At 47.3% G+C, this 25300-nt stretch overlaps 1 protein-coding gene across 2 annotated transcripts in view; it reads left to right on the top strand.

Moving 5' to 3' along the window:
* Positions 1-25300, top strand: part of OPA3 (outer mitochondrial membrane lipid metabolism regulator OPA3) — a 67041-nt gene that overhangs the window by 22452 nt on the left and 19289 nt on the right. Inside the window, exon 2 of one of the 2 annotated variants that reach the window (XM_069549200.1) lies at positions 10132-13954. The exons of the other annotated variant lie outside the window; for it this stretch is intronic. Coding sequence (XP_069405301.1) covers positions 10132-10550 — 419 coding nt within the window. The 3' untranslated portion in view covers positions 10551-13954. Of the gene's footprint in view, positions 1-10131; positions 13955-25300 lie in introns of those variants that run through there. 2 annotated transcript variants of the gene reach the window in all.

Below are 25300 nucleotides of genomic sequence, written 5' to 3'. Positions count from 1 at the left end.
CATAGATCTGCAGTTTACAACTCCTGCTTGGAGGGCTGTCATCCCCACAACCCACCTCACATTTACCGCCCTTCAGAAGACCCTGGGCTTCACACCTCCTCCTGCTATACTCACCCCAGGTTCTTGGCTCAGGGAGGGCAAGCTGTTAAGAGAATGGCCACAGCAGGAGGCAGAGGAGAGAAGAGTGAGGACTGACTGGGCCCAGGGGGTCTCCAGCGAGGTGGTTGCCAGAGAAGGTGATGTGTCAGGTCCTCCCATGCGAGTGGACCCTGGGCCCCATTATGCCACCCTCCGGGGTTCTCCTGGCTGGTGCACACTGACTCTGCAGCAACAGAGCTTCCTGAGAAAGATCCAAAGTCTCCTCAGATACTTTGTGATTAACTTCCCAAGAACCTGTCTTCCCCATGAGGGTTATTCAGGTCATCTTATCACATGGCCATAAAACTTCAGGTCATTAAATGGTGTCATGCACCACTCACGTGCCTCTGGCCCTAATAGTCACCGATAAAGTCCCCTCCTGGTGAGTCCCGGTGGTCCCACAGATCAGCCCCTCAGGAGTGGCTGATGCTCAGGGCGCACCCCTGGATAACTGAATGCAAAGCAGGCCCCTGGCCTAGCAGGTGAAAGAAGCTCCCTGCTAAATGGTCCCAGCATGTGGGGGTTAGCATGCATTCCTCTGGACTCCAAATCTTTCTATAAACCCATACATACTTTTTTTCTTGGAGAAGAAAGTGATAAATTCCTAGAATCAGAACTGTGAATCAGTGTTTTCGTTTTCTTCGGATAAATACCCAGGAGTGGGTTTGCTGGATCATATGGTAGTTCTATTTTTAATGTTTTGAGGAACCTTTATACTGTTCTCCGTAGTGGCTGCACCAACTTATGATCCCACCAGTGATGTCCACGAGTTCCCTTTTCTCCAAGTCCTCACCATTGCTTGTTATTTCCTGTCTTTTTGATAATAGCCATTCTCATAGGTGGGATAGCTCATTGTGGTTTTTATTTGCAATTCTCTGATGATTAGTGACGTTGAACATCTTCTCGTGTACCTGCAAGCCATCTGTATATACCCTTTGAAAAAAAAGTCTGTTCAGACATCCTCTGCCAGTTGAGTTGTTTGGTTTTTCTGTTGTTGAATTAAATGAGTTCTTTGTATATTTTGGATATTAAAACCATTTATCAGATACATGATTTGCAGATATTTTCTCCCATCCCATACATTACCTTTTCTTTTTGTTTATGGTTTTTCTTTACTGTGCAGAAGCTTTTTTTAGTTTGACTTGTTTATTTTTGCTTTTGGTGTCAAATCCAAAAAATCGTTGCCAAGACTTACGTTAAAGAGCTTACCACCTGTTTCTTCTAGGAGTTTGATGGTTTCAGGTCTTACAGTCAGATATTTAGTCCATTTCGAGTTAATTTTTGTGTGTGGTGTAAGATGTGTGCATGCTAAGTCACTTCAGCTGTGTCCCGCTATCTGCGACCCTGTGGACCATTACCCACCAGGCTCCTCTATCCATGGAATTCTCCAGGCAAGGATACTGGAGTGGTTTGCCGTTTCTTTTTCTAAAGGATCGTCCCACCGCAGGGGTCGAGCCTGTGTCTCTTACGTCTACTGCGTTGGCAGGCAGGCTCTTACCAGTAGTGCCACCTGGGATCGTGGTACAATTTCATTCTTTTACATGTGATTGTCTAGTTTACTCAGTGTCTTTTATTGAAGATAAATATATTTTTGAAGGTAATATTTCTTCATGATTCAATCTTGGAAGATTGTATGTTTCTAGGCATTTATTCATTTCTTTTAGGTTGTCCAATTTGTTGGCATGTAATTGTCTATAGTACTCTCTCGATCCTTTGTAGAATCAATAGTAACTTCTTCATTTCTGATTTTATTTGATTCCTCCAGCTAAAGATTTATCAATTTTGTTTGTATTTTCAAAGAGCCGGCTCTTGGTTTCATTGACCTTTTATATTGTCTTTTCAGTTTCTATTTCATTTATTTCTGCTCTGGTCTTTGTTATCTCCTTCCTTCTATTAACTTTAGGCTTCGTTTGTCCTTCTTCTTGTTCCTTGAAGTATAAAATAAGGTTGTGTATTTGAGATTTTTCTTCTTTCTTGAGGTAGGTGTTTATCACAATGAACTTCTCTCTTAGAAGTGCTTTTGCTGAATCCCATGAGTTTCGGTATGGTGTATTTCATTTTCATTCATTTCAAAGTATTTTTTATTTCTCCATTGACCCGTTGGTTGAGTAATACATGTTGTTAAATCTCCACATATTTGTGAATTTTCCAGTTTTCTTGTAACTGATTTTTTAGTTTCATACCAATGTGGTCAGAAAAGATACTTGATGTGATTTCAGTCTTCTTGTTACGGCTTGTTTTGCTGCCTAACACATGATCTATAATGGGAGAACATTCCATGTACACTTGAGACTGGAGAAGAATGTGTTTTCTGTGACTTTTGATTGAATATTTGGCTTAGACAAGTCTTTTAAATGTATTTCTGTTTTCAAAATTACATTAATTACTAATGTTGTCAAAGGAACATGAGTACCTAAAGAGTCAAATATATCCATGATTTATGATAAAAAGAAGAAAACTCAACTGTCTTCTTTTCTACCACTATCCTGTTCCCCAGTTTAACTATTTTATCTGTTTTATTGTATTTACCACTGTATTTTCAAAAATTGTTTTCCCTCTTAGAACTGCTTTTGCTGGTTCCCGTGAGTTTTGATATGTTGTATTTCATTTTCATTCATCTCAAAGTATTTTTTTAATTTCTCTTTGAATTTCTTCATTGATCCATTTGTTGTGCAATATATTTTGCTTAATTTCCTTTAAAATTTAAAGATAGAACTACATACGATCCAGCAATTCCACTCCTAGGCATATATCTGGACAAAACAGAAGCACTAATTTGAAAAGATACACGCACCCCAGTGTACATAGCAGCACTTTACAGTAGCCGAGACATAGGAACAACCCAAGTGCCCATCAATAGACGATTGTGATTTTGCTGGGAAGAAGGGGGGCCTCAGTCCTTGTCTTCTTTGAAGGAAGAATTTAGCAAAGAGATTAAGACTTGAAACAAAAATAAAGCATTTATTAGAAGCAAAGTATGTATGGGAGAAAACACAGGGGAACTTAGAGTGAGTTGTGTGTCAATAGGAGAGGTTTAAGTCGCTTGTATCCGGGCAGTCTTTGGGTTGCCCCTGACACCATCTTGTCCGTGTCCATCTTTGGTCTGACTCGGGGTCCTCCCCAGTGTGTGTGTGCATCTCTCAGCCAAGATCAGTTCCAACATGAAGGTTTCTGGGAGGTTGGCAGGACAAATTATGGGCTGATGTCTCCTCCCTCCCTTTTTCTCTCCCCTCGACTGAGGACCTTCTCTGCCAGTGTGTCAGGCAGGGAAATCCCCTTAACCACAAGAATTAGAAGAATGTGGTTGCTTTGCCTTTTACCCAATCAAGGCCCAGTAGTCCTGATGATACCGTATATCTCCAAGTATCAGCCAGGAGACCATTGGAGCTGTTCAACCTGGGGCCCCATCTACCTCCTGCCTCAGTTGGATTAAAAGGATGTGAGATATATAATATGTATGCATGTGTGTCTGTGTATACATACATATAGAGAGAGAGGTGTGTGGGTGTGTAGTGGAATATTACTTGGGCATAAGAAGTAAATGGTGCCATTTGCAGCACCATGGATGAACCTAGAAAGTGTTATGCTTCGTGAAATAAGTCAGACAGAAAGAAAGGAAAATACTGTTTGATATCACCTATATGTGGAATCTAAAAAATAATACAAATGAATGTATATGTAGAACATAAACAGACAGATACAGAAAACAAATTTGTGGTTACCCGAGAGGAAAGGGAAGTGGGAAGGGACCAATTAGGGGCACGGGATTAACAGATACAAACTATATATAAAGCAGATAAGCAACAAGGACTGACTGTATAGCACAGGGAATTATACACATCATCTTGTAATAATCTGTAATAGAGTATAATCTGTGAAAAGACTGTCACTGTGCTGTACACCTGAAACTCTTGTTCACAATACATAATATATTTACAATATTGTAAATCAACACACCCCAATTCAAAAGGAGAAGAATTGAAGGTGGCAGTGTGCCACCATGACACGATGTTAAAAGTTCCAGCAGAGTGACTAAGGGCAGATGAGCAGGTTAGGCCAATCCTGTGTTTCTCTTGGCTAAAGCGACCTGTGAAATTCTCTCCTGCTTGGGAAGGGCAGCATTCTTGACTCCTGAGAGATAGGATAAACATCAAGCTTTATTTAAGATATAAACTTCAAAACAGACAAGAATGTTTGGACAAAATATTTGGATGCTTATAGTGACATTAAATACAGTAAATTTTAGGACACCCGAAGGAAAGATGAGCCGTTCATCCTCATTAAACATTGCCTGAGTGCCTTCTTGATGCCAGGTGCTGAGCTGGGCATTTCTGGGAACCTGCCCTTCAGTCTAGCCTCCAGGCAGTGACAAAGGAGTTCCCCATGAAGCAGGGAGAATTTGCCAAAGGTCTCAAGAAACTTGAAACAGTGAAACCAACATTTTTGGTGAAAGGTCAAACAAGCCTGGGTGAAACTGATTTCTGTATCCATTTTAGAAGCAAGGAGTTCTGCATCCGTATTTAAAGAAAAAAAAAAAAGAGTAAACGATGTCATGATAAGGGAGATCAGCCCTGGGATTTCTTTGGAAGGAATGATGCTAAAGCTGAAACTCCAGTACTTTGGCCACCTCAGGCGAAGAGTTGACTCATTGGAAAAGACTCTGATGCTGGGAGGGATTGGGGGCAGGAGGAGAAGGGGACCACAGAGGATGAAATGGCTGGATGGTATCACTGACTCAATGGACATGGGTCTGGTGAACTCCGGGAGTTGGTGATGGAGGCCTGGCGTGCTGCAATTCATGGGGTCACAAAGAGTCGGACACGACTGAGCGACTGAACTGAACTGATAAGGGAAGCCTGGGGAGCTTTGGGAGCCTAGAGGATGTGTTTGATGCAGCCTAGCTATCAGAGAGGTGTCTTCCTTTAGGAAGAAGAGTTACTCCAGCTGAGACCTAAAAAGTGAATTGGGCACAGTGGGAAAAGAGGAGTGCGGGGCTGCTACCCCGGGCAGAGGTGAACTCAGGTGTGAGATGGAAGGGCTAGCAGAATGGGCCTGCGCCCAGCCCTTGCGGAGCTCGTGACCCAGTGAGGGAGACAGGTCTGTCACCAGTGATACCCAGGATTGATCAGGGCTGGGATGTAGGAGCCCCAGGAGCTGAGGATGCCCAGAGGGGTCTTAGTCCTGAAAAGAAACACCTGAGACCACCTTGAAGAAGAACTAGGAGTAAGCAGACATTTCATAGGGAAAAATCAGCAAAGTCAAAACTTGTTTCTTTGAAAAGGTTAATACTACTCAAGGGGAAAGACACAAATTTCCATTAAAAGGGATGAAAGATAAATTCAGATCCTAACTCTAGGATGACAAGAGTATATCATGATCAACTATAGCCTCAAAATTTGGCAGTGTAGAGGAAATGGACAGTTTCCTTGAAAAACACAATTAACAATGTTGACACAAGAAAAAATAGAAACTCTGAATAGCCCTATATCTGTTAGAGATATTGAATCTGCAATTTAAAACCTTCCCCTTAAAGAAAATCACAAGCCCAGATGGCTTCAGTGATAACTTCTTCCAAACATTTAAGAAGGAAACAAGGTCATTACCCAAACTCTTCTAAATAATAGAGAATGTGGAACACTTCCTTATTCATTTTATGAGTTGAATGAGATACTGATAACCACAACCTAACAAGATCATTATAAGAAAGAAAAATTTTAGGCCAAGATCCTTCTAAACATGGATTCAGATATCCTGAACAAAAATGTTAGCAAGTAGAATCCAGCACTGTATAAGAAAGATAATACGTTATAACCTAGTGGGATTTATTCCAAGACTACAAGGTTGGTCTAGCATGTGAAAAGCAGTCAAATATGTGGGGGCCTAGTTTTGGACAGTGTGTTCTTTCCCAGTTCTCGATTTGTCTGTCCTTGTACCAGTACTGTCTTGTCTTAATTACTTTAGCTTTGTAGTTAGTCTTGAAATCTGATTGTGTAAATCTTCCAACTTTGATCTTCTTTAAAATTTTCTATTCTTAGAACATCTGCATTTCCTGTGAATTTTAGGGTCAGCTTGCCCCTAACAACAAAATACTTCATTAAGATGTGTGTTGGGATTGTCTGGGTTGTGCAATGCCCTGTGATTCAGCAGTTTCATTCCTGGGAAAGCTTCCTACTGTAGGCTCTCTGAGTGTCCATCCGTGGGGTGTGGGTGAATGAACTGTTCAGTCAACACAGTGGATGAGCTGAACGCATGGCAACACCGTGGATCTCACATATTGTTGAACAAAAGAAGTCAGAACAGAAAGAGTGAGAGAGTGATCTATCACGAGGAGGACAGAATAGGATTTAAGGGAACTGTCATCTATCCTAAGAGGTCAGAATAGTGATTTGAGGAGAACCGGCTGGAAGAAGGCTTGAGGGTGGGAGCCATTTGGAGTGTGGGAATGTCCTAGATCTTGATCTAGGTGGTGCTTACATATTACAGAATTATTCAGCTCTTGGGGGAGAACGGGTACATGTATATGTATGGCTGAGTCCCTTCACTGTTCACCTGAAATCATCACATTGTTAATCAGCTATACCCAATACAAAATAAAGATTAAAAAAAACTTATCTAGCTCTACAGTTAACATTTGTATACTTTGTGTAAGTAATATTTCACTAAAAAGGGAAAAAAAGAATGGATGGGGGGGGCTCACTGGAGAGAAAGTTATTTACATAACTCAACTGTATCATCACTGTGTCCCAGCCCAGCCAAATGGAAAATGGAGTTTAAAATACCATGAATAATAATGGCAAAACTATTAGTACCTAGGAATAAATAAAATTAGAGAAGTACAAGGCTGGCAGAAAGAACGTGAAGCTGAGTGGAGAGAGAGACCATACACATGGATGGAACGGCTCAGTGTTGGGAAGATGTCACTGTCCTAAACATGATCTGTAGATTTGGGGATTCCAACCCAAGTCTAGGACAGTGGCTTTCAGCCTTTTGCCCATGTTCCAGTCTCACACACAGTCATATAGTTCCACATAAAACAAGAATAACAGTTTTGTGAAACAGTCCTTGCCCTGAGTACATGAGATTGGCTTGGATGTTTTGTCTTCTTTTTTGTTGTTGTTATATTGATGAGCTTGGTTTTTTGCTGCTGTTGTTTTAGTTCCACATGTAAATGAGATCATTGGGTATCTGTCTTTGACCAACTTGGGTAATGCCTCCAAGTGCATCTAATATTTTCTGTTATGTTGCAGGAAGGGGTACCCCTTCCAGGGCCCGAGAGTGTGCTCTTTTCTAACACCTGGAAATGCGTTGTCGGAGGAGACACACGTGCTGACAAAGCAAAACATTGGGAAGGGGCACCTGGGTGGAGAGCAGAAGGGTAAGGGAACCCAGGAGGACTGCTCTGCCACGTGGCTCGAGGTCTCAGGTTTTACGGTGATGGGGTTAGTTTCCCGGTGGCCTCTGACCAATCATTCTGACTCAGGTGCCTCCCTGGTGGTTCGTGCATCACTTAGCCAAGGTGGATTCCAGCGTGAGGGCTTCTGAGAGGTTGGCAGGGTATATCATTTCCTCCCTCCTCCACTGGCTTCCCAGGTGGCACTAGTGGTAAAGAACCTGCCTGCTAATGCAGGAGGCATAAGCAACTCGGATTCAGTCCCTGGGTTGGGAATCCCTGGAGGAGGGCACGGCAACTCCCTGTAGCATTCTTGCCTGGAGAATCCCATGGACAGAGGAGTCTGGCAGGCTACAGTCCATGGGGCTGCAAAGGGTCAGACATGACTGAAGTGACTTAGCACTCACCCTCCTCCTTGGGCTCCTCCTGAATTCTGGGCTAATTTTACAGGACACGCTGTGGGCGGGCGTATCCTCTCTCCTTTGGTCCCTTCCGAATTCTCCAGGTTAGTATTTGGAGGCAGTACCTCATTCCTTATCAGGACCTCCTATTGCGACACAGGTCATGCAAGTGGTTATCATCATACCTGACCAGGGTCAGTCACCAGTTCCCTAAAGATTACGTTCTTGCTTATATTTTTAATAATAGTTTGTGCAACCACACTGACCTCATGACCCACTTATGGGATGAGATATGCAGTTTGAGAACTGTCATGCAAGAGAAAGTCAAGTCATCCTAGAAAATCATCGTCCAGTTGAGAGCAAACTGACATGTGCTCCATGGAGTAAGAGTAGAGAAGCTGGCTGACCTTGATCCTGAGGACGCATCAAGGCATCCAGACCCCTCTGCCAGGCGGCCCCCGCCCTCACACAGCCCATCACAGGGGCTCCTTTCTAGCGTAGTCACGTCACACCGAACAGTGTCTCCATGATTGTTGCCTTGTGTGTGCCATTTATTTTCATTTTTCTGACTTGTCTGATGTACAGAGTGCAAGGGACTGTACGATAGCCCCTGAACAGCCAGTGTGTTAAAACTTGATCTTGAGAAAGAATGGTCTGGCCTAAGGAGATTGCGGGGTGCGAAGTGGAGAGGGGAAGAGGGGTTGCTGGCTTCCTCCTCAGCCATGTTGGGAGCCGAGGGGGATGGTGAGAAGAGTGTAAATATAAGAATAAAATAAATATTACAAATCCCTTGTAGGAATGAGGAGCAGAGGGGTCAGGGAAAGGCGAGGTGCTCATCTCTTATGGTGTGGCTGGGGACCAATAGGAAATACAAAAGATATCATTTCTGTTGCGTTAGGAATACAACATTTTCAAACACCTGGAGCATCCTTTCTTTGAAGGATTCTTTGTGGATTACCGAAATCCACATCCTCTTGTGATTTGGCGCCTGCCGTTGCCCAGTTTATAAGGAAAAAAAAAAAAGAGCAAGTTCCTCTTTTACAGTCAAATTTTATGTTGTCCCTTTTTGTCCTTGAAATTATACTTACAGTTTCATTCCCCAAAGAATTCTGTCTAATGAATGATGTATCAGCAACCAAAATATGTACAGAAATTCAAATTTGAATCTGTTTAATTTCCTGTGTAAGGTTCTAAATGTTAAAATATTTTCTTCTGGTTTGAATTGCTTTTAAAATTATTGGTCCAAAAACTAAAATTATTAGTTCACAATTAATTAAAACATCTTATGTGTTCTACATTTTCTGGGTAATTATTAAACATTAAAAGTAAAATGAGAGGAAGGAAAATGAATCTCCAGATGAGCCAGAAAACGGCATCACCCCCAATAATCCCAAGTGTCCTTGGATGAATGTTAACTGTCATATGAGTGAGTCGGGGTTCAGCATCCATTCTGCCTTGGTTTCTAAGACTCAAACACTGAGAATCTTCCTTCACAAAGAAACAGCTAGGCAAGGAAGTTTTTTGTTCCGGCAGCATCAGTCAGCTCTGAGCTTCTTCCAGGATATGTGCCCAGAACCTTATTGTGGGGAGCTCCATCTTCAGAGTCGATGAAGATCTAGGCTGGGAGCCAGACTTGCAGAGGCTCGGGCACCCTCTGCTCACAGTCGCTTAGCATCCATTCCCACATTTCAGCTGCCCTTTCTTTGGATCCAGGAGGTGCCCCCCACCCAACTCCACCGCGGCAGCTGCATTTGGGGAAGATCTGGAAAGAAAGGGTTCTGCCTCTCTCAAGTGGGCGGGGTGATGGTGCCCAGGGAGGTGGCTTGAGAGACAAGCAGGAGTTAAGCTCTCAGCAGTTGATCTTTTCTTTACACCTCCTGGGACTTTGAGCCCTGGAAGCTCCTAGTGACCTTCCAGGAGCTTGGTCCCCAGTCTCAGAACCTCCCCTCTGGGGCACAGTTTCTCATTCCTGGCCCCTTGCCAGAATCTTCTGGGAGATTTAAAGGATGCCCTCAGGGTCACCCCAATAGGGGTGACTTGGCGTTCCTCAGACCAGGCCGGGGGCCGGGTCTTCTTTAAAGCACCTCCCTGGTGATTTTGGCTGCTGTGTCCCCAGTTCTCTGACCTGGACACCGAGGCGTGGAGGGACGGGGGTGGCAGGGGGCCCTGAGCGCACGGCCTGACCCCTCTCTTCCCCCGCAGTGTACCACTGGGTGGAGATGCGGACCAAGATGCGCATCATGGGCTTCCGGGGCACGGTCATTAAGCCGCTGAACGAGGAGGCAGCCGCCGAGCTGGGCGCTGAGCTGCTGGGCGAGGCCACCATCTTCATCGTGGGCGGCAGCTGCCTGGTGCTGGAGTACTGGCGCCACCAGGCGCAGCAGCGGCGCAAGGAGGAGGAGCAGCGCGCCGCCTGGGAAGCGATGCGGGCCGAGGTGGGCCACCTGGCGCTGGCGCTCGAGGCCCTGCAGGCGCAGGTGCAGGCGGCGCCGTCGCCGGGCGCCCTGGAGGAGCTGCAGGCGGAGATGCGAGAGGTGCGCACCCAGCTGCGCGCCGGGGACCCGCCGTCCACCCCCGGGGCTTCGTCCACGTCCCAGGCAGTGTCCTCACCCAAGAAGTAGGAGCTTGCTGAAGCCTGAACTTGGGTGCGGCCTTGTGTGCCCTGATGTGGCCTTCTCCCTGCGTTACCCTTGCCTGTGCTGGCCCAGGGGAAACCACCAGGGTGTGGATGGATGGAACTTGGCTTAGGTCACCCTGCTGCTGACCCGTGACACTTTCCTACTGTGACCAGTGGCCGGCAGGTGAAGCGTTACAACGCGGCCTCTCCAGCCTCTGACTCAGGTGGTGCAGTCCAGTGCTCACCCCTCCCACCCGCTCCGAACCGCGCCGACCCCGGGCCCAGCCAGCAGGACAGCAGGCTCACTCCTCTGGCAGAAGACTTGGAACCGGACTTGAGCCAGATCAACCTGCCAGCCCCCCGTTTACGGTGATCAGTATTATATTTCCCTGGGACGCTCATCCTTGACATCAGAATGCCTCCTTCCGGTTGTCAGGTGGCGCCAGCCATTGTGAGGGGATGCAGGGTCGTTCAATGCACTTCTGCCTCCCTCACCTTCTAAGGCGGGCTCTCTGGGCACCACTCCTCTCTTTGAGGGGAAAACAGGGGATCTTGGCTTACAGTTGATCCGTCAAATATTATATCTTTCCCCTTAACCTGATCCATGGTCTCTTCCCCCAAGACACTCATATGGGATTTTCCAACAGAACCAACCGCCACCCCCTTCCTTTGGTCTAGGGCACAGCCCACTGGAATGGCTGTGCAGGTCTTCCAGCAGTGCCCTGCCACTCCCTCTTCTGGTGGAAAGTTGGGTCCTGCCAGTGGCTAGTCTGGCCTGTCTTTGCAGCCTCAGCCCTCTGGTTACCTGTCCTCAGAGTCCCAGGCCTTTCCTGTCTTCCCACCGTCTTCTTCAGTGGTGTCACTCAGGGGACTGCCCTGGGTTAGATGACCACATCCCCGTGTCCGTCAGATCTGTAGATCTCTGTGCTCTTGCCCTCCTCTCATCGGGCTCTGGTCCAGCAGCCCCCCTTCACGCAGCGTTACCCTCCTGCCTCCAATCCCCAAGTCCCACCTCCATCCCACTGGGCTTAGCTTAGCTGCCAGTTGGGTCTTACCTTTGTTATTAGTTTTCAGGACTGCCGTAACAAATTACCACAAACTCGGTAGCTTAAAGCAACAGGAGTTTAGGGACTTCCCTAGTGGTCCAGGGATGAAGGCTCTGTGCTTCTAGTGCAGGGGACGCAGGTTCAGTCCCTGGTTGGGGAACTAAGATCCCACATGCTGCAGGGTGGCCAAAACAAACCAAAAAACCCCACAACTACACGAGTTGTGGAGGTCAGAGATCTGAAACTAGGGTGTTCACAGATCTCCCTCCCTCCACAGGCTCTAGAGGAGGACGCTTTCTTGCCTCTTCAGCTTCTGCGGCCTCAGGCATCCCTTGGCTTGTTGGCCACATGTCCCCAGCCTCTGCCTCCATCTTCCCATGGCCTTCTCTTCCTCCCTGTCTCTTGTGAAGACGCCTGTCATTGGATTTAGGGCTCACCCTAAATCAAGGATGATTTCACGTCAAGATCCTTGACTTAATTACATCAAAGACTCTGCAAATAAGCTCCCATAACTTCCTGGGTGAGGCAGCCCAGGAGTCCTTTGCCAATCCCGTGGGACATTTGGGGAAGCATGAGGGTGAGAGGAACAGTCCAGGAACCATCCTTCACAACGTGGCTTCTCTTCCAAGACTCACCTCTGAAGCGGGAGGGGTCTGGGCCCCACCAGTCAGCATTCTGTCTTTCAGGCTGTTGCTGTTATTTAGTCCCTAAGTCGTATCCAACTCTTGCAACCCCATGGACTGTAGCCCACCAGGCTCCTCTGTCCATGGGCTTTTCCAGGCAAGAATACCGGAACGGGTTGCCATTTCCTTCTCCAGGGAATCCTCCTGACCCAGGGATCAAACCTGTGTCTCCTGCATTGGCAGGCGGATTCTTTACTACTGAGCCACCTGGGAAGCCCCTTTCAGGCTGTAGATGTTGCTTACTTAAAGGAGCCCTGGAGTGAGGAAGTCAGCTGAAGGATGTGTTTGAGAATCATGAGCTGATCTCCAAAACGGGTACAAGGCTTATTAAAATTAGGAGAGAAGCAAGAAGAAAGATGAGAGGGAGGTGGACTACTTGGGGAGGGGGCAGAGATCTCTACACAGTAGCAAAAGGAGGGGGTGTAATTCTCTATCAGAACAGCCCCCCATTACACTCAGGATCTTAGCATTTGCCGAATGAGGTGAGACCCATTCCATATGTTTCCCAGCAGCTGTAGGTGGAGTGGGAGGGGCCAGCTTTCTCTCCCTTTCTCCCTCACCTCCCTTCCCCAGGGGAGTGAAAACCATATGGACACAAGACCTTACCCAGATAGAAAACCAAGAAACTGGGGTTCTGAGGCAGCATCTTAATTCCTTCTAGAAGAGCCTCCACTGATATAGAGGGAGCTGAGGAGGTGGGCCCAGGTAGGGATACTTTTAAAATTGGAAGTGGCTTGAGTAGGTTAAATGATGAAGGCAAGAGACAAAGCTGCCGCAGGATGATGGAGTGGTTGATGGAGCCAGGTGAGCCAGCTCAGTACCTGTTTCCATGGTTACCTCTGGTGGGGGTGGGTCCACTCTGGCGCTGATACGTCTCTGGATCAGGGTTTCTGGAGGCCAGGGACTTTAACTGCCCCCCACATCACGTCAGTGTCAATGACATCAATGTCAGTGACCTCTCGTCAGTTAGATGCGGTCATTATCAGAGTGGTGGTGGTGGTGGTTTAGTTGCTAAGTCATGTCCGACTCTTGCAACTCCATGGGCTGTAGCCTGCTAGGCTCCTCTCTTCATGGGATTCTCTAGGCAAGAATACTGGAGTGGGTTGGCATTTCCTTCTCCAGGAGATCTTCCTGACCCAGGATTCGAATCCGGGTCTCGTGCATTGCAGGCAGATTCTTTACCAACTGAGCTACAAGGGAAGCCTCTGGTGGAGTTAATTACTGAATTCCAGTTAGGCGCGGGACACTGTTCTAAGTGCTTCATATGGTTGGCATAACATTATTTGCTTTGTTTCCTTGATGAGGAAACTGAGGCACAGAGAGGGAAAGTCACCTACCCAGGGTCACACGGGAGGGGAAGAAGCAGACGTGGGATGAGAAGACGGGCAGTCTGGGTTGGAGCTCCTACCCCCTGTGCCACCCTGACCCTGACATAGTGCTGCTCTCGCATCTCGGACTCAGAACTCAGCCCTGACGCATTCTTACGTGCAGCGAGACTTCGTGGGATGTAGCCGCTTCACCCGCTGTGTGCGGGTGGGGTCAGCGCATGTGAGGGGAAAGAATCCCCCCCAAAACGCACAAGACCAGAGGATGGCTCATCGCTCTGGTTTCCTGCTAGCTAAAATTTTGTATCTATTTGTGACTTGGGAAAAGGGGTTAGAATAAATTTGTAATGCAAATTGGCTGTCTTCAAGTTGGTGTATTTTTTTCCCCACATTTAAAAATCCCTATTAACTTTAGAAAAACTGTCCTTCGTTTATTCTTTCATTCAAAGAACTGTCACCAAGGGAACTGCCTGGTGGTCCAGTGGTTCAGACTGTGCGCATCCACTGCACGGGGCAGGAGCCTGATCCTGGGTGTTGCCGCGCCTGACCAACCAACCAACAAACTGTCACCAAGGTGCCCACCACGTTCCTCACCGTGCTCTGTGCAGAGCTGGTGACCCAGCTGTGAAGGAGACAGCCGCAACCCTACCCGCAGGGGGCTTACAGTCCAGTGTTATCTGCCCTGTGGTTATTTGGGAAGGAGGGACTCCTCCTGAGGAGGGACTCCTGTAAGTCATCAGAAGCAAATTCAACAGTGGCTCACAAAAGCCTCATCCAGTGTCCTGAGGACTCTGCCTCTGTCATCTCCTGGCAGGCCCTGTTGGCCCCCATGTTGTTTTCCCCGTTGGGCAGGCCCTTGCCTGGGGAGAGCCACCCCAGGAGAAAATGGACTTCCTAAAGCCCCCACCTGACCCACTGGCCCATTGCTGAGCTGGCCGCTGTGATGCTGTGGGGCCAGGCTGGGGTCCCCCAGCCCCCGTAGGCAGAAGGAGAGGAGAAGCATGTCCAGAGGAGGGTGGAGAGGGCGCCGTCAACCCGCTTCCTGGACAAATGTTTACTGCGCTCCTGGCCCCATTCTGTCTAGCAGCTGGGAGTCAACCTGGAACTAGACGAGGTTGCTGTTGCCACGGAGCCACCAGCTAGTGCAGGGACAGTAAAGGAAAAAAACTAGGATCTTCCCTGGTGGCTCAGTGGTAAAGAGTCCACCTTCCAACGCAGGGGATGTGGGTTCCATCCCTGGGGGTCGGGTGGGGACTGAGCTCCCACGTGTCTTGGGGCAGTTAAGCCCTCGAGCCACGACTCCTGAGCCCATGTGCCACAGCTAGAGAGCCGTGCACCGCAACGAAGGCCCAGCGCAGCCAAAAACAGGAAGGAGGAAAGAAGAAAAACTAATCCGGGCCTGGGTGATGAGGGCTGAGAAGAAAGAGTTCAGGAGTAATGGAGATGGGGAAGTAGATCAGCTGGCCAGGGAGGCGATGCGAGGAGCCCTGTTGGCAGCCTCCAGAGTGAGAAAGGGCTAGCAGGCCCTGCAACGGTGTGGGGTCTGCCTCTTCCTGGACCTGCAAGAGGCTCTGCTATGAAAACAGGGCTGGGGTCAGCAGACTAAGGGCCTGGTGCTGCCTGTCTTTGGGAATAAAGATTTATTGGAATCCAGCCACACTCATTTGTTTATGTCTTTTTATGGCTGCTTTTGCACGGCAATGACAGAGTTGAGTCATTTGTGAAAAATACCATTTTGCTTTCAAAGATGCAAATATTTACTATTTGGCCCTTTACATAAAAAGAGTTTACTGACCCCTGGAACAGAGTAAGCAAGGGACGAAGGATGGGCAAAGGGCTCAAGAGGACAAAGGCTGGCCCCCTTGCCTCAGTTGGCACAACTCTGGAGGGGCCAACCAGCTCCCACATGCCCATTAGGTCAGCTCTTATGCCCCCCTGCCTGGTCCTGCTTCCGTTACTCCTACAGTCCCCACCTACGGGAGCTACTTCCTAGAGACGCTGCAATAACCCTGCCGTTCTCAGATTGCAGAGTCTCCATCTCAATCTACAAGGTGAAATAACACCTATATTTTATATAATCCACCATATATATGTATAATAATTCACAACTCACCCTCCATGTTGGATATACATTGTATAATTCCTGTATTATGTGACATAGTATATAATGGAATATAAAAACATTTTATGTAATATGTCATATAACATATATGTTGTGTGTGTTGTGTGTGTGTAAATTTATCATTGCAATGAACATTTCAGTAATTTACCCTTAATATGTGCCGTGTAGTCTGATATCTCCTGTTTCATTGTGTTGCATTTAGAAAAACTACAGATAAATATGTATCATATACCTAATATGTATCATAAACATAAAATCCATCGTATCATAAAACATATGTATGTTACAATCATGTGTTATATAAGGTGGAGTGCTGAAGAATTAACGCTTTTGAACTGTGGTGCTGGAGAAGACTCCTGAGAGTCCCTTGGACAGCAAGGAGATCAAACCAGTCAATCTTAAGGGAAATTAACCTTGAATATTCATTGAAAGGACTGACGCTTAAGCTGAAACTCCAGTATTTGGTCATCTGATGGGAACAGCCGACTCATTGGAAGAGTGCCTGATGCTGGGAAAGATTGAGGGCAGAAAGAGAAGAGGGTGTCAAAGGATGAGATGGCTGGATGGCATCTCCGAAGCAATGGACGTGAAGCTTGAGCAAACTTTGAGAGATGGTGATGGACAGGGAGGCCTGGCATGCTGCAGTCCATGGGGTCGCAAAGAGTTGGACGTGACTGGGTGATGGAATGACAATGTTAATGTCATACATATCTTGTTAGAACAAAATTTCGCCAAACAATAATTGCCCTTACTGGTGTGTGATGAACCGTGTTACTTTCTATTCATTTTTTTTTTTTAAGGAAAGCATACACATAGGTATGAATTACACTAACCTCCGTAAAGCAGGCTGCCTTGGGCCATGGTGAAAACTTTGCCTTTTACTGTGGGGTGAGCAGGAGCCAAGGGAGGGCTCTGAGTGGAGGAGGATGTGAGCTGACTTAGTTTTAACAGGAGCCCTGTACACACTATGAGCGCGGGGCAAAACTGGAAGCCGCCAGCCCAGTGAAGAGGCTACTGGGAATGTCCAGGGAGTGGAGACAGTGGGGGTAGGGAGAAGTGGGATTCTGAGCAGATGAATATTTCAAAGGTAGAGCAGACAGAATGTGCTCAGGGATGGGAGATGGTGAGTCACTGATGGCTTCAAGGTTTTTGCTCTGTGTACCGAGAAGGGACACGTTGTTGCCGAGGGTCTGAGGCTGCAGGAGAACCAGTGTGAGTAGATATGGATAGCCTTCCCCTTCCCCTTCCCCTTCCCCACGGTCATCTCAGATCTGGGTGCCCTCTGGCAGGCTTCGGTTATTTTGAATTGTAGCGGGTGGGGGCTGGTCCTGGGTTCTCTCCTCACACTGTGTAACTGACATTGTTTATCTCCAGCATGCCTCCATCAGGGGACCCTCCTGGGGTCCATTTGGGACACCCTGGAGGAAGGAGGCAACTGGAGGTGGTGGGCTTGGACTTGGGACCCTAGTCTTAGGGTCCTCTCCTCACCCCTGGAACAGCAGTGCTCAGGCCAGGCCCCCCAGAAGCGCCTCCATCAAGTCAGGGCTCATATGGACCTGGTTTGGGGGGTACATGAGCTCAGTGGGCTCTGTCTCTCTCAGGGGTCACATCCCTGTACCTCGATGTTTATATTTGGAAATTGCACAGTGTTGTCCTAAAGTTCGGCCACTTCAGAGAGACCAAAGTTCCCTCCCTAAAAGGATTCTTGTTTCCAGTGGTGGTGGGGGGAACACGTTGGCAAGAACCCTTTTGGGAGTGGTCTGGCCGTGACACGTCTACTAAAGATCTCCCTTCGTGGGCATGGGCGCTGTCCCCCTCTTCTCTCTTGTGACAGTCAGGGATCTGCCCATGCCTCTGTGGCCAGCATGAGCGTTTCCTCAGGAAGATGCCAGAGCTGAAAGAAGCAAATACCCTTAAAGACAATTACGCTGGGCTGTGTGCTCAGTCACTCAGGCGTGTCTGACTCTTTGCAACCCCATGGAATGTAGCCTGCCAGGCTCCCTTCTGCATGGAATTGTCCAGGCAAGAATACTGGAGTGGGTTGCCATGCCCTCCTCCAGGGGATTTTCCCAACCCAGGGATCGAACCCAGGTCTCCCGCGTTGCTGGTGGATTCTTAACCAACAGAGCCACCAGGGAAGCCAAAGACATTTATAGTTAATATAAAAATGCCTCGTAGGGACTTCCCTGGTGGCCCAGTAGTTAGCACTCTGCGCTTCCACTGCAGGGGACGTGGGTTCGATCCCTGTTTGGGAAACTTAAGATCCTGCCTGCTGCATGGCATGGCCGAAAAAAGAATGCCCCCTAAAGTCTCAGTGAAGTGTCGGAGGAACTGTCGACACTTGCAGGGATCAAACTAAAAAAATTTTCAACCCACACAAGTGCGCGGGGGAATTTCATTGTTCTTTTAATTTGTACTGTCTTGTTTTAACCCATAGGATGAACATCTTTTCCGCCGCTTATTGGACATTTATACTGCTTTTGAAAGATGCCTGTTATCATTGTCTGTGAATTAATGTTCATTTCTGGTGTGTTTTGTCCTGCTGAACTTTTTTCGTTTTAAAGTAACCAAATCTATGAGTCTTTTTCCTTTCAGGCACTAGTTTTGTTTGTTTGTTTCTGTGTTTATTTGAGAAGGGCTTCCCTACCCTAAGAATTTATATCTTCACCGTCTCCCTTCTTCTCATATTTGTGTTAATGTTGCCTTTGTGCTTGTTGTTCACTGAACTTGTGTTGCGTTGCGTTTTGGTTTCTGATGAGTGTAAGGTTGGGTGCGGTCTGTGAGCCTCAGCTTCCAGATGTATGAGGGCTGGTGTCTCGGAGTGCGTGGAATGGCACACCTTTCCCTCCTCATCTGATCCTGGACAGCAGCGTCCGCTACGTTCCCAGACACAAGTACCTCCTTCTTGGTCCTGTTCTGTCGACCGTTTGTCCGTCCTGCACCAACACCAGGTCTTCTGAATGCCAAGAGCTTGAAAATATTTTTTGGTCTCTTCAAGGCAAACTGGTAGCCTCGTCCTTGTTTGCAGACTTATCTGAGTACCTCTGTTCCTTGATATACATTTTCCAGAATTAATAGACTTTATTTTTTGAGAGACTTTAGGCTTATAGAAGGGCTTCCCAGGTGGCTCAGTGGTAAAGAATCCGCTTGCCAATTCAGGAAACAAGGGTTCGATCCTTGGGTTGGGAAGATCCCCTGGAGGAAGGCATGGCAACCCACTCTAGTATTCTTGCCTGGAGAATCCCATGGACAGAGGAGCCTAATGGGCTATAGCTCATGGAGGTCACAGAAGAGTCAGACATGACCTGGTGACTAAACAACAAGAAGGCTTACAGGAAAATTGAGCAGAAAGTACAGAAAGGGCTTCACTGGTGGCGCAGTGGTTAAGAATCTGGGTTGTAACTCAGGATGCGGGGGTCAAGGATCTGACTTGGCTGGTGGTGATAAGCCGCACACCACAACTAGAGAGAAGCCTGCCCGCCATAGTGAAGAGCCCACATGATGCAACTGAGACCCTTCACAGCCAAATACATAAATACAAGGTATTTTAAAAATATGGAGAATTCCCACGTATCCTCTCCCCCCATGCACACGTATAATTGCCCCTATTAACATCTTGTTTTAGTATATTTGTTACAATTGAGGGGTCAATATTGATATATTACCAAAGTCCATGGTTTACATTAGGGTTCACGCTTGGTATTATATATTCTATGGGTTCAGACAAATTTATAATGACATCCACTGTTATAAGATGCAGAATGGTTTCACTGCCCTAAAATTCCCCCCTGTGCTCCACTTATCCATTGGTCCCTCTCCTACCCTGACCCCCTGCAGCACTGATCTTTTTACTGTCTCCACAGTCTTGTGTGATATGAGACCTCTGTCACCCACCAACACTCCTGCATTTGCTGAGTCAGTGAATCCATCAGTTTCACAACGTACCTGGGCTAACCCCAGCCAACCTGTAGCCTCCAGGCCCTCCCACCCTACAGTGGACAAGCGGTGGCCCCCAAAGAGCCTCGGACCCAGTCCCTGCATTCCACGAATGTGATCTCATCCCATAAAAATGTTTGTAGACATGACCAAATTAAAGATACTGTGAGAAAGAGATTTTACAGTGTGCTCATAAGAGACAGTCAGAGGGAGGTTGCACACCCAGAGAAGAAGGAGATGTGAAGATGGAGGCAGAGACTGAGGGACGCAGGCCCCAGCCAAGGAATGAAGCGGTCAGCAGAAGCCGGAAGGGGCAGGGAATCGATTCTCCCCTTTGGCTAGCCGCACAGCAGTGTTCTGGGCTTTCCAGGTGACTCTGGTAAAGAACCTGCCTGCCAATGCGGGTTTGATCCCTAGGTTGAGAAGATCCCCTGGAGAAGGAAGTGGCAACCCACCTCAGTATTCTTGCCTGGGAAATCCCATGGACAGAGGAGCCTGGCGGGCTACAGTCCATGGGGTCTCAAAAGAGTCGGACATGACTTAGCGACTAAGTGACTGAACAACATTAAATCTGAAAGACATCTGAAAACGCTCCTTCACCTAGCTGAATTTTCTCGTGTACATGTCACAAAATATTTATCATATAAGCTCTTTCTCCTTAAATTCAGCATCTCTCTAACACAGAATAAAAATTCGACTGCGGGGAATTCCCTGGCTGTCCAGTGGTTAGGACTCTACGCTTCCACTGCAGGGTGCATGGGTTCAATTTCCGGTCGGGGAACTAAGATTTCGGAAGCTGTCTGGCAGGGCCAATAAGTAAATAAATAAATAAAAAGGTTCTTATTGAACCAATTAAAAAATGATTACTATAATTTTCATTAGGGTTGACAAGGCACATGAAAGCCCTTCCGTATTTATCAAGGGTTATACCAAAGAAGGTTTCTGATTGGGTCTTCCATGAACAATTGTCACGGTCTTTGAGCTGAAAATGAAGTGAAGTGAAGTTGCTCAGTCGTGTCCAACTCTTTGTGACCCTATGGACTGTAGCCCACCAGACTCCTCAGTCCTTGGGATTCTCCAGGCAAGAATACTGGAGTGGGTTGCCATTTCCTTCTCCAAGGGATCTTCCCAACCCAGGGATCGAACCCTGGTCTCCCGCATTGTAGGCAGACGCTTTACCGTCTGAGCTACCAGGGAAGCCTAGGGAGCTGAAAATATTTAAGTTGATATATTTAACATGAACTTTAAAAAAAAAAACAGTCAGGATTTTACTGTTTATTAACACTGGGCTATTTTATAGTTAACATCTGGAGAGCTGATCTCAAAGCATGGTGTGGCGGTAGTGGCGTGAACATTGTTCTGTGAGGCAAGAGAGACACATTCTGACCCTAGCCCTTTCCCTGTGTGGCCCAGAGAAGGTTATTCTCAGAACCCCAGTTTCCTCATTTATTTTAATGGAGATGCAGACTCGAAGAACAGGTGATAGATGACCAGGACATTGAACAAGCGGGCCTCAGGGCATGATGAACACAAACAAAAAGAGGACAGATTCTCCCCTCAGGCTCTGAGAGTGAGTGGAGCCCACTCACAGCTTGGTTTTGGGGCCGGTGATGCCGACTCTGCACTTCTGTCCCTCAGAACTGTGAGAGAGTAAGTCTCTGGGTGGTGGTTGCTTTGCTTCGTTTTCTTCTGTTGTTCTAAGCCATCCTGTTCATAGTAATGTGTTACGGGAGCCGCAGGAAGTTAATCCACTCCCACAGTCTGTCTGATGGCTCATCCCGAGTAACCCTGGCCTCTCAATTAAAGACAGGACAAGCCTACTTCATTTTGCTGGGGGTGTGGAGGGCCTGGATTTTCCAGAGACTTCTCGTGGCTTTCCTCTGTGTTGCTGGAGAGAAGGTAATTCCTCAACTGGATACGGGTATTTTCATAGCATGTTTAGTAGTCTATGGTGAAAGAGTAGTCATGTCACATTTTATTGAGCAGTTAATTTTTTCCAGATTTTCAAAACTCTATTTCTAACCTTGGGCCATTTTTTTCCCATTACATGTTTCCCTTTTCTTTCTTTTTTTTTTCGGCTGCGCTAAGTTTTCACTGTGAAATGTGAGCTTTCTCTAGTCGTAGCCCAAGGGCTTAGTGACTCCACGGCCTGTGGAATCTTCCCCGACCAGGGATCGATCCCGTGTCCCCTGCATTGCAAGGCAGATTCTCAACCACTAGACCACCAGGGAAGTTCCTCTGATTGTGTTTTTTTTTTTCTTTTTTAATTTAATGTTTTTTAATTGGAGGATAATTGCTTTACAATGTTGTATTAGTTTCTGCTATACAGCATAATGAATCAGCTGTAAGTATACATATATCCGCTCCCTCTTGAGCCTCCCTCCCATCCCACCCACCATCCCATCCCTCTAGGTCATCACAGGGTACCAGGCTGAGCTCCTTGTGTTATTATTGTGGTTTTAATTTGTCTTTCTCTGATGGTATATGATGTTGAGCATCTTTATATGTGTTTATTGGCCATGCTCATCATCTTCTTTGGCAAAGATAATAATTGCATCTGTTAATACCATTATTTGATAATAATTAGATCTGTTCAAGTCATCAGCCAGTCATATTAGTTTCCTGTGGTTGTTGTAACAAATTACCGCAAACTTGGTGGCTTGAAAGAATACACGTTTAGACCTAACAAAACAGAAAGAGACTCAGACTTAAAAAACACACTTACGGTTGTTCAGGGACAGTTAGGGACTTTGGGGTGGTCATGTACACACGGCTATATTCAAAATGGATAACCAACAAGGACCTGTTGTATGGCACACGGAATTCTGCTCAAAGTTGTGTGCCAGCCTGGATGGGCAAGGGGCTTGGGGGAGAATGGATACATGTATGTGTATGGCTGACTCCGTTTTCTGTCCACCTGAAACTACCACAACATTGTTCATCTGCTCTACCCTAACACAAAGAGTTCAAAACAGAAGTACACATTTATTCTCTTAACAATTCCCGAGGCCAGAAAACAGATCAGTATCACTGGGCTGGAATGTTGGCAGGACTATGCTCCCTCCAAAGGCTTGAGGAGAGAGCAGGTTCCCATTCCTCGCCTCTCCCAGCTTCTGGTGGCTCTAGGCTTTCCTTGCCTCATAGCAGCGTCAATCCACTGTCTCCCTCCTTCTTCACATAGCCCCCTCCGCTGTATGTCTGTGTTTTCTTCAACTCTTCCCTCTCATATAAGGACACTTGTCACTGGATCTAGGGCTCACCTGGGTAAGCTAAGATGACACCGCCTCAAAATTCTTAACCTTAATCACATCTGCAAAGATCCTTTTGCCAAATAAGGCAATAGTCACATGTTCTAGGGACTTGGGTGTGTTCATCCCTTCCTCCTATTCCAGTGATCAAATCTCCCCCTGCCTCCCTCACACAGGGACCCTTTGGGTTGCGTTTAGGGCCCACTTGGATAATCTTGGATCATTCCCCATCTCAAATCCTTAACTCCATCACATCTGCAAAGTCCTTTTTGCCACATAAAGTAAGGTTTACGAGATCCGGGGATCGGGACCCACTATTTAATATACCACATCCCCCCTTTTTAGGCTGTTCTGTTATGATTTCTAAGTGCTCTACACAGAATTTGCATACTGCCCCTTCATTTGAGATGGGGACATTAAAAAAAATAATTCATGTGTTTGTTTACGGCTGTGCTGGACCTTCGTTGCCGCCAGGACCTTTTCTCTAGTTGCGTGGAGCCGGGCTCCCTAACTGCAGGTTGCGTGGAGCCGGGCTCCCTAACTGCAGCGTGTGGCTTCTCATTGCGGTGGCTTCTCTTGTCGCGGAGCTCAGGCTTTAGGTGTGTGGGCTTCGGGGTTCTAGAGCACAGGCGCAGTGGTTGTGCACGGGGTTAGTTACTCCCAGATGTATGGGATCTTCTGAACCAGGGATCGAACCCGTGTCTCCTGCATTGTCAGGCAGATTCTTTACCACTGAGCCACCAGGGAAGCCCGAGATGGGGGTACTTTTTGGCAAACCTCTTGTTAGAGCCTTGGAGTGAGAAGGCTGACATGAGGCTGTGGTCTGTGCTTCAGCTGTTTATCGGACCTTTCAATTCTGTGAGAAATGCCTGCGTTGGAAAATTGCCTGGCGGTCCAGTACTTAGAACCCCGTACTCTCACTGCCGAGGGCCTCAGTTCAATCGGTCAAGATCCCATAAGCCACATGGGCACAGCTCCCCGCTCCCCACCCCCAAAAGAATGTTTGCTTTGCTCATCCTTGGTGCTTGTTTGTGAGGTCTTCTGTCCTTTTACAAAAGTTTTTCAACTTTAATAAACAGGTTTTCCCATCTTTTCCTTTATGGCTCTTACTTTTCCTCCCTTGTCCGGGAAGAGCGTCTTTGCCCCAGGTTAGAAGCATCCCCACCCTAAGGGTGCAGAATGGTAATAACCTTCGTTTTACAGAGAAGGAGACTAAGACACAGAAGAGCATAATCTCTTCCAGTTCACATTTCTTAGGTTCCAGGCACCGCGAGAAGGATTTTACAAGAGTTATACTGAATCCCTGAATCTCCGTGTCATGGGTCCTCCAAACCACCCTCAGACCTGATGATTTATCTGCTAAGGACTCTGAACAGCCGACCCAGCCTTGCATTGAAAGGATACAGATTCTTATCAACAAAGGGAAAACATAAATGGGGTGAAGTCCAGGTGCAAAGAGAACAGCTTGTGCAGAGGCCCAGAGATGAGAGTGAGAAGGGATGACTCCACGGCTTAGTCATGGAGCTTAGCGGGCAGGGCGAGAGGCGGGAGACCAGATCACACAAGGCTTGGGGCCACGGAAAGGAGGGTATGGCTTTTAGTGACTTGCGAGCTGAGGGCGCTGGGTGGTCTGGAGTTGAAGGTGTCAGTACAGAAAGGAATTTCACTCCAATCACGTTATTTCCCGATCATATTTAGGAGACAACAGAGTTCATTATAGAAACAGCAGTGAAAACTGAAAAACAATGAAATGAAAAAAACCATCTGTAATCCCACCACCCAGAGATGATCATTGTTGACTTTTAGCTGGATTTCATGACCCTAAATGCACACACGTGCGTGTGTGTGTACAGAAAACAGTTACACATTGTGTATATATTGGTGCGTGCTAAGTCTCCTCAGTCGTGTCCGGCTCTGTGTGACCCTAGGGACTGTAGCCCACCAGGCTCCTCTGTCCCTGGATTCTCCAGGCAGGAATCCTGGAGTGGTTGCCATGCCTTCCTCCAGGGGATCTTCCCCACCCAGGGATCGAACCCCTGTCTCTCAGGTCTGCTGCATTGGCAGGCAGGTTCTTTACCACGCGCGCCACCTGGGAAGCCCCATGTATATTGGTAGATATGCACATATGTATTAATATGAAGTGGGACTCATTCTATAAAACGCTCCAAGGAGTCTTGGAGGAGCAGGCGTCAGGTCCCCTTAGCCAGGTGAGGGTGGATGGACCTGTGAGCCTCTGTTAGGCACTAGCAGCAGTGTGGGAGGGAAGGATGATCTAGTAAAGAGCACAGCTTGCGCAAGTATCTGGTGGCTGCAGGGAGTGGTGGGAGTGGCTGGAGCAGGGTGGGGGCAAGATGAGCTTGGGCTGGCAGATTTGTGCAGGACCTCAGGGGCCCC

Source organism: Ovis canadensis, chromosome 14 (assembly GCF_042477335.2).
Source record: "Ovis canadensis isolate MfBH-ARS-UI-01 breed Bighorn chromosome 14, ARS-UI_OviCan_v2, whole genome shotgun sequence".
Classification (NCBI taxonomy): Eukaryota; Metazoa; Chordata; class Mammalia; order Artiodactyla; family Bovidae; genus Ovis; species Ovis canadensis.
Note: the sequence above shows the minus strand (reverse complement) of the source record. Positions and strands in the feature narration are given on the sequence as shown.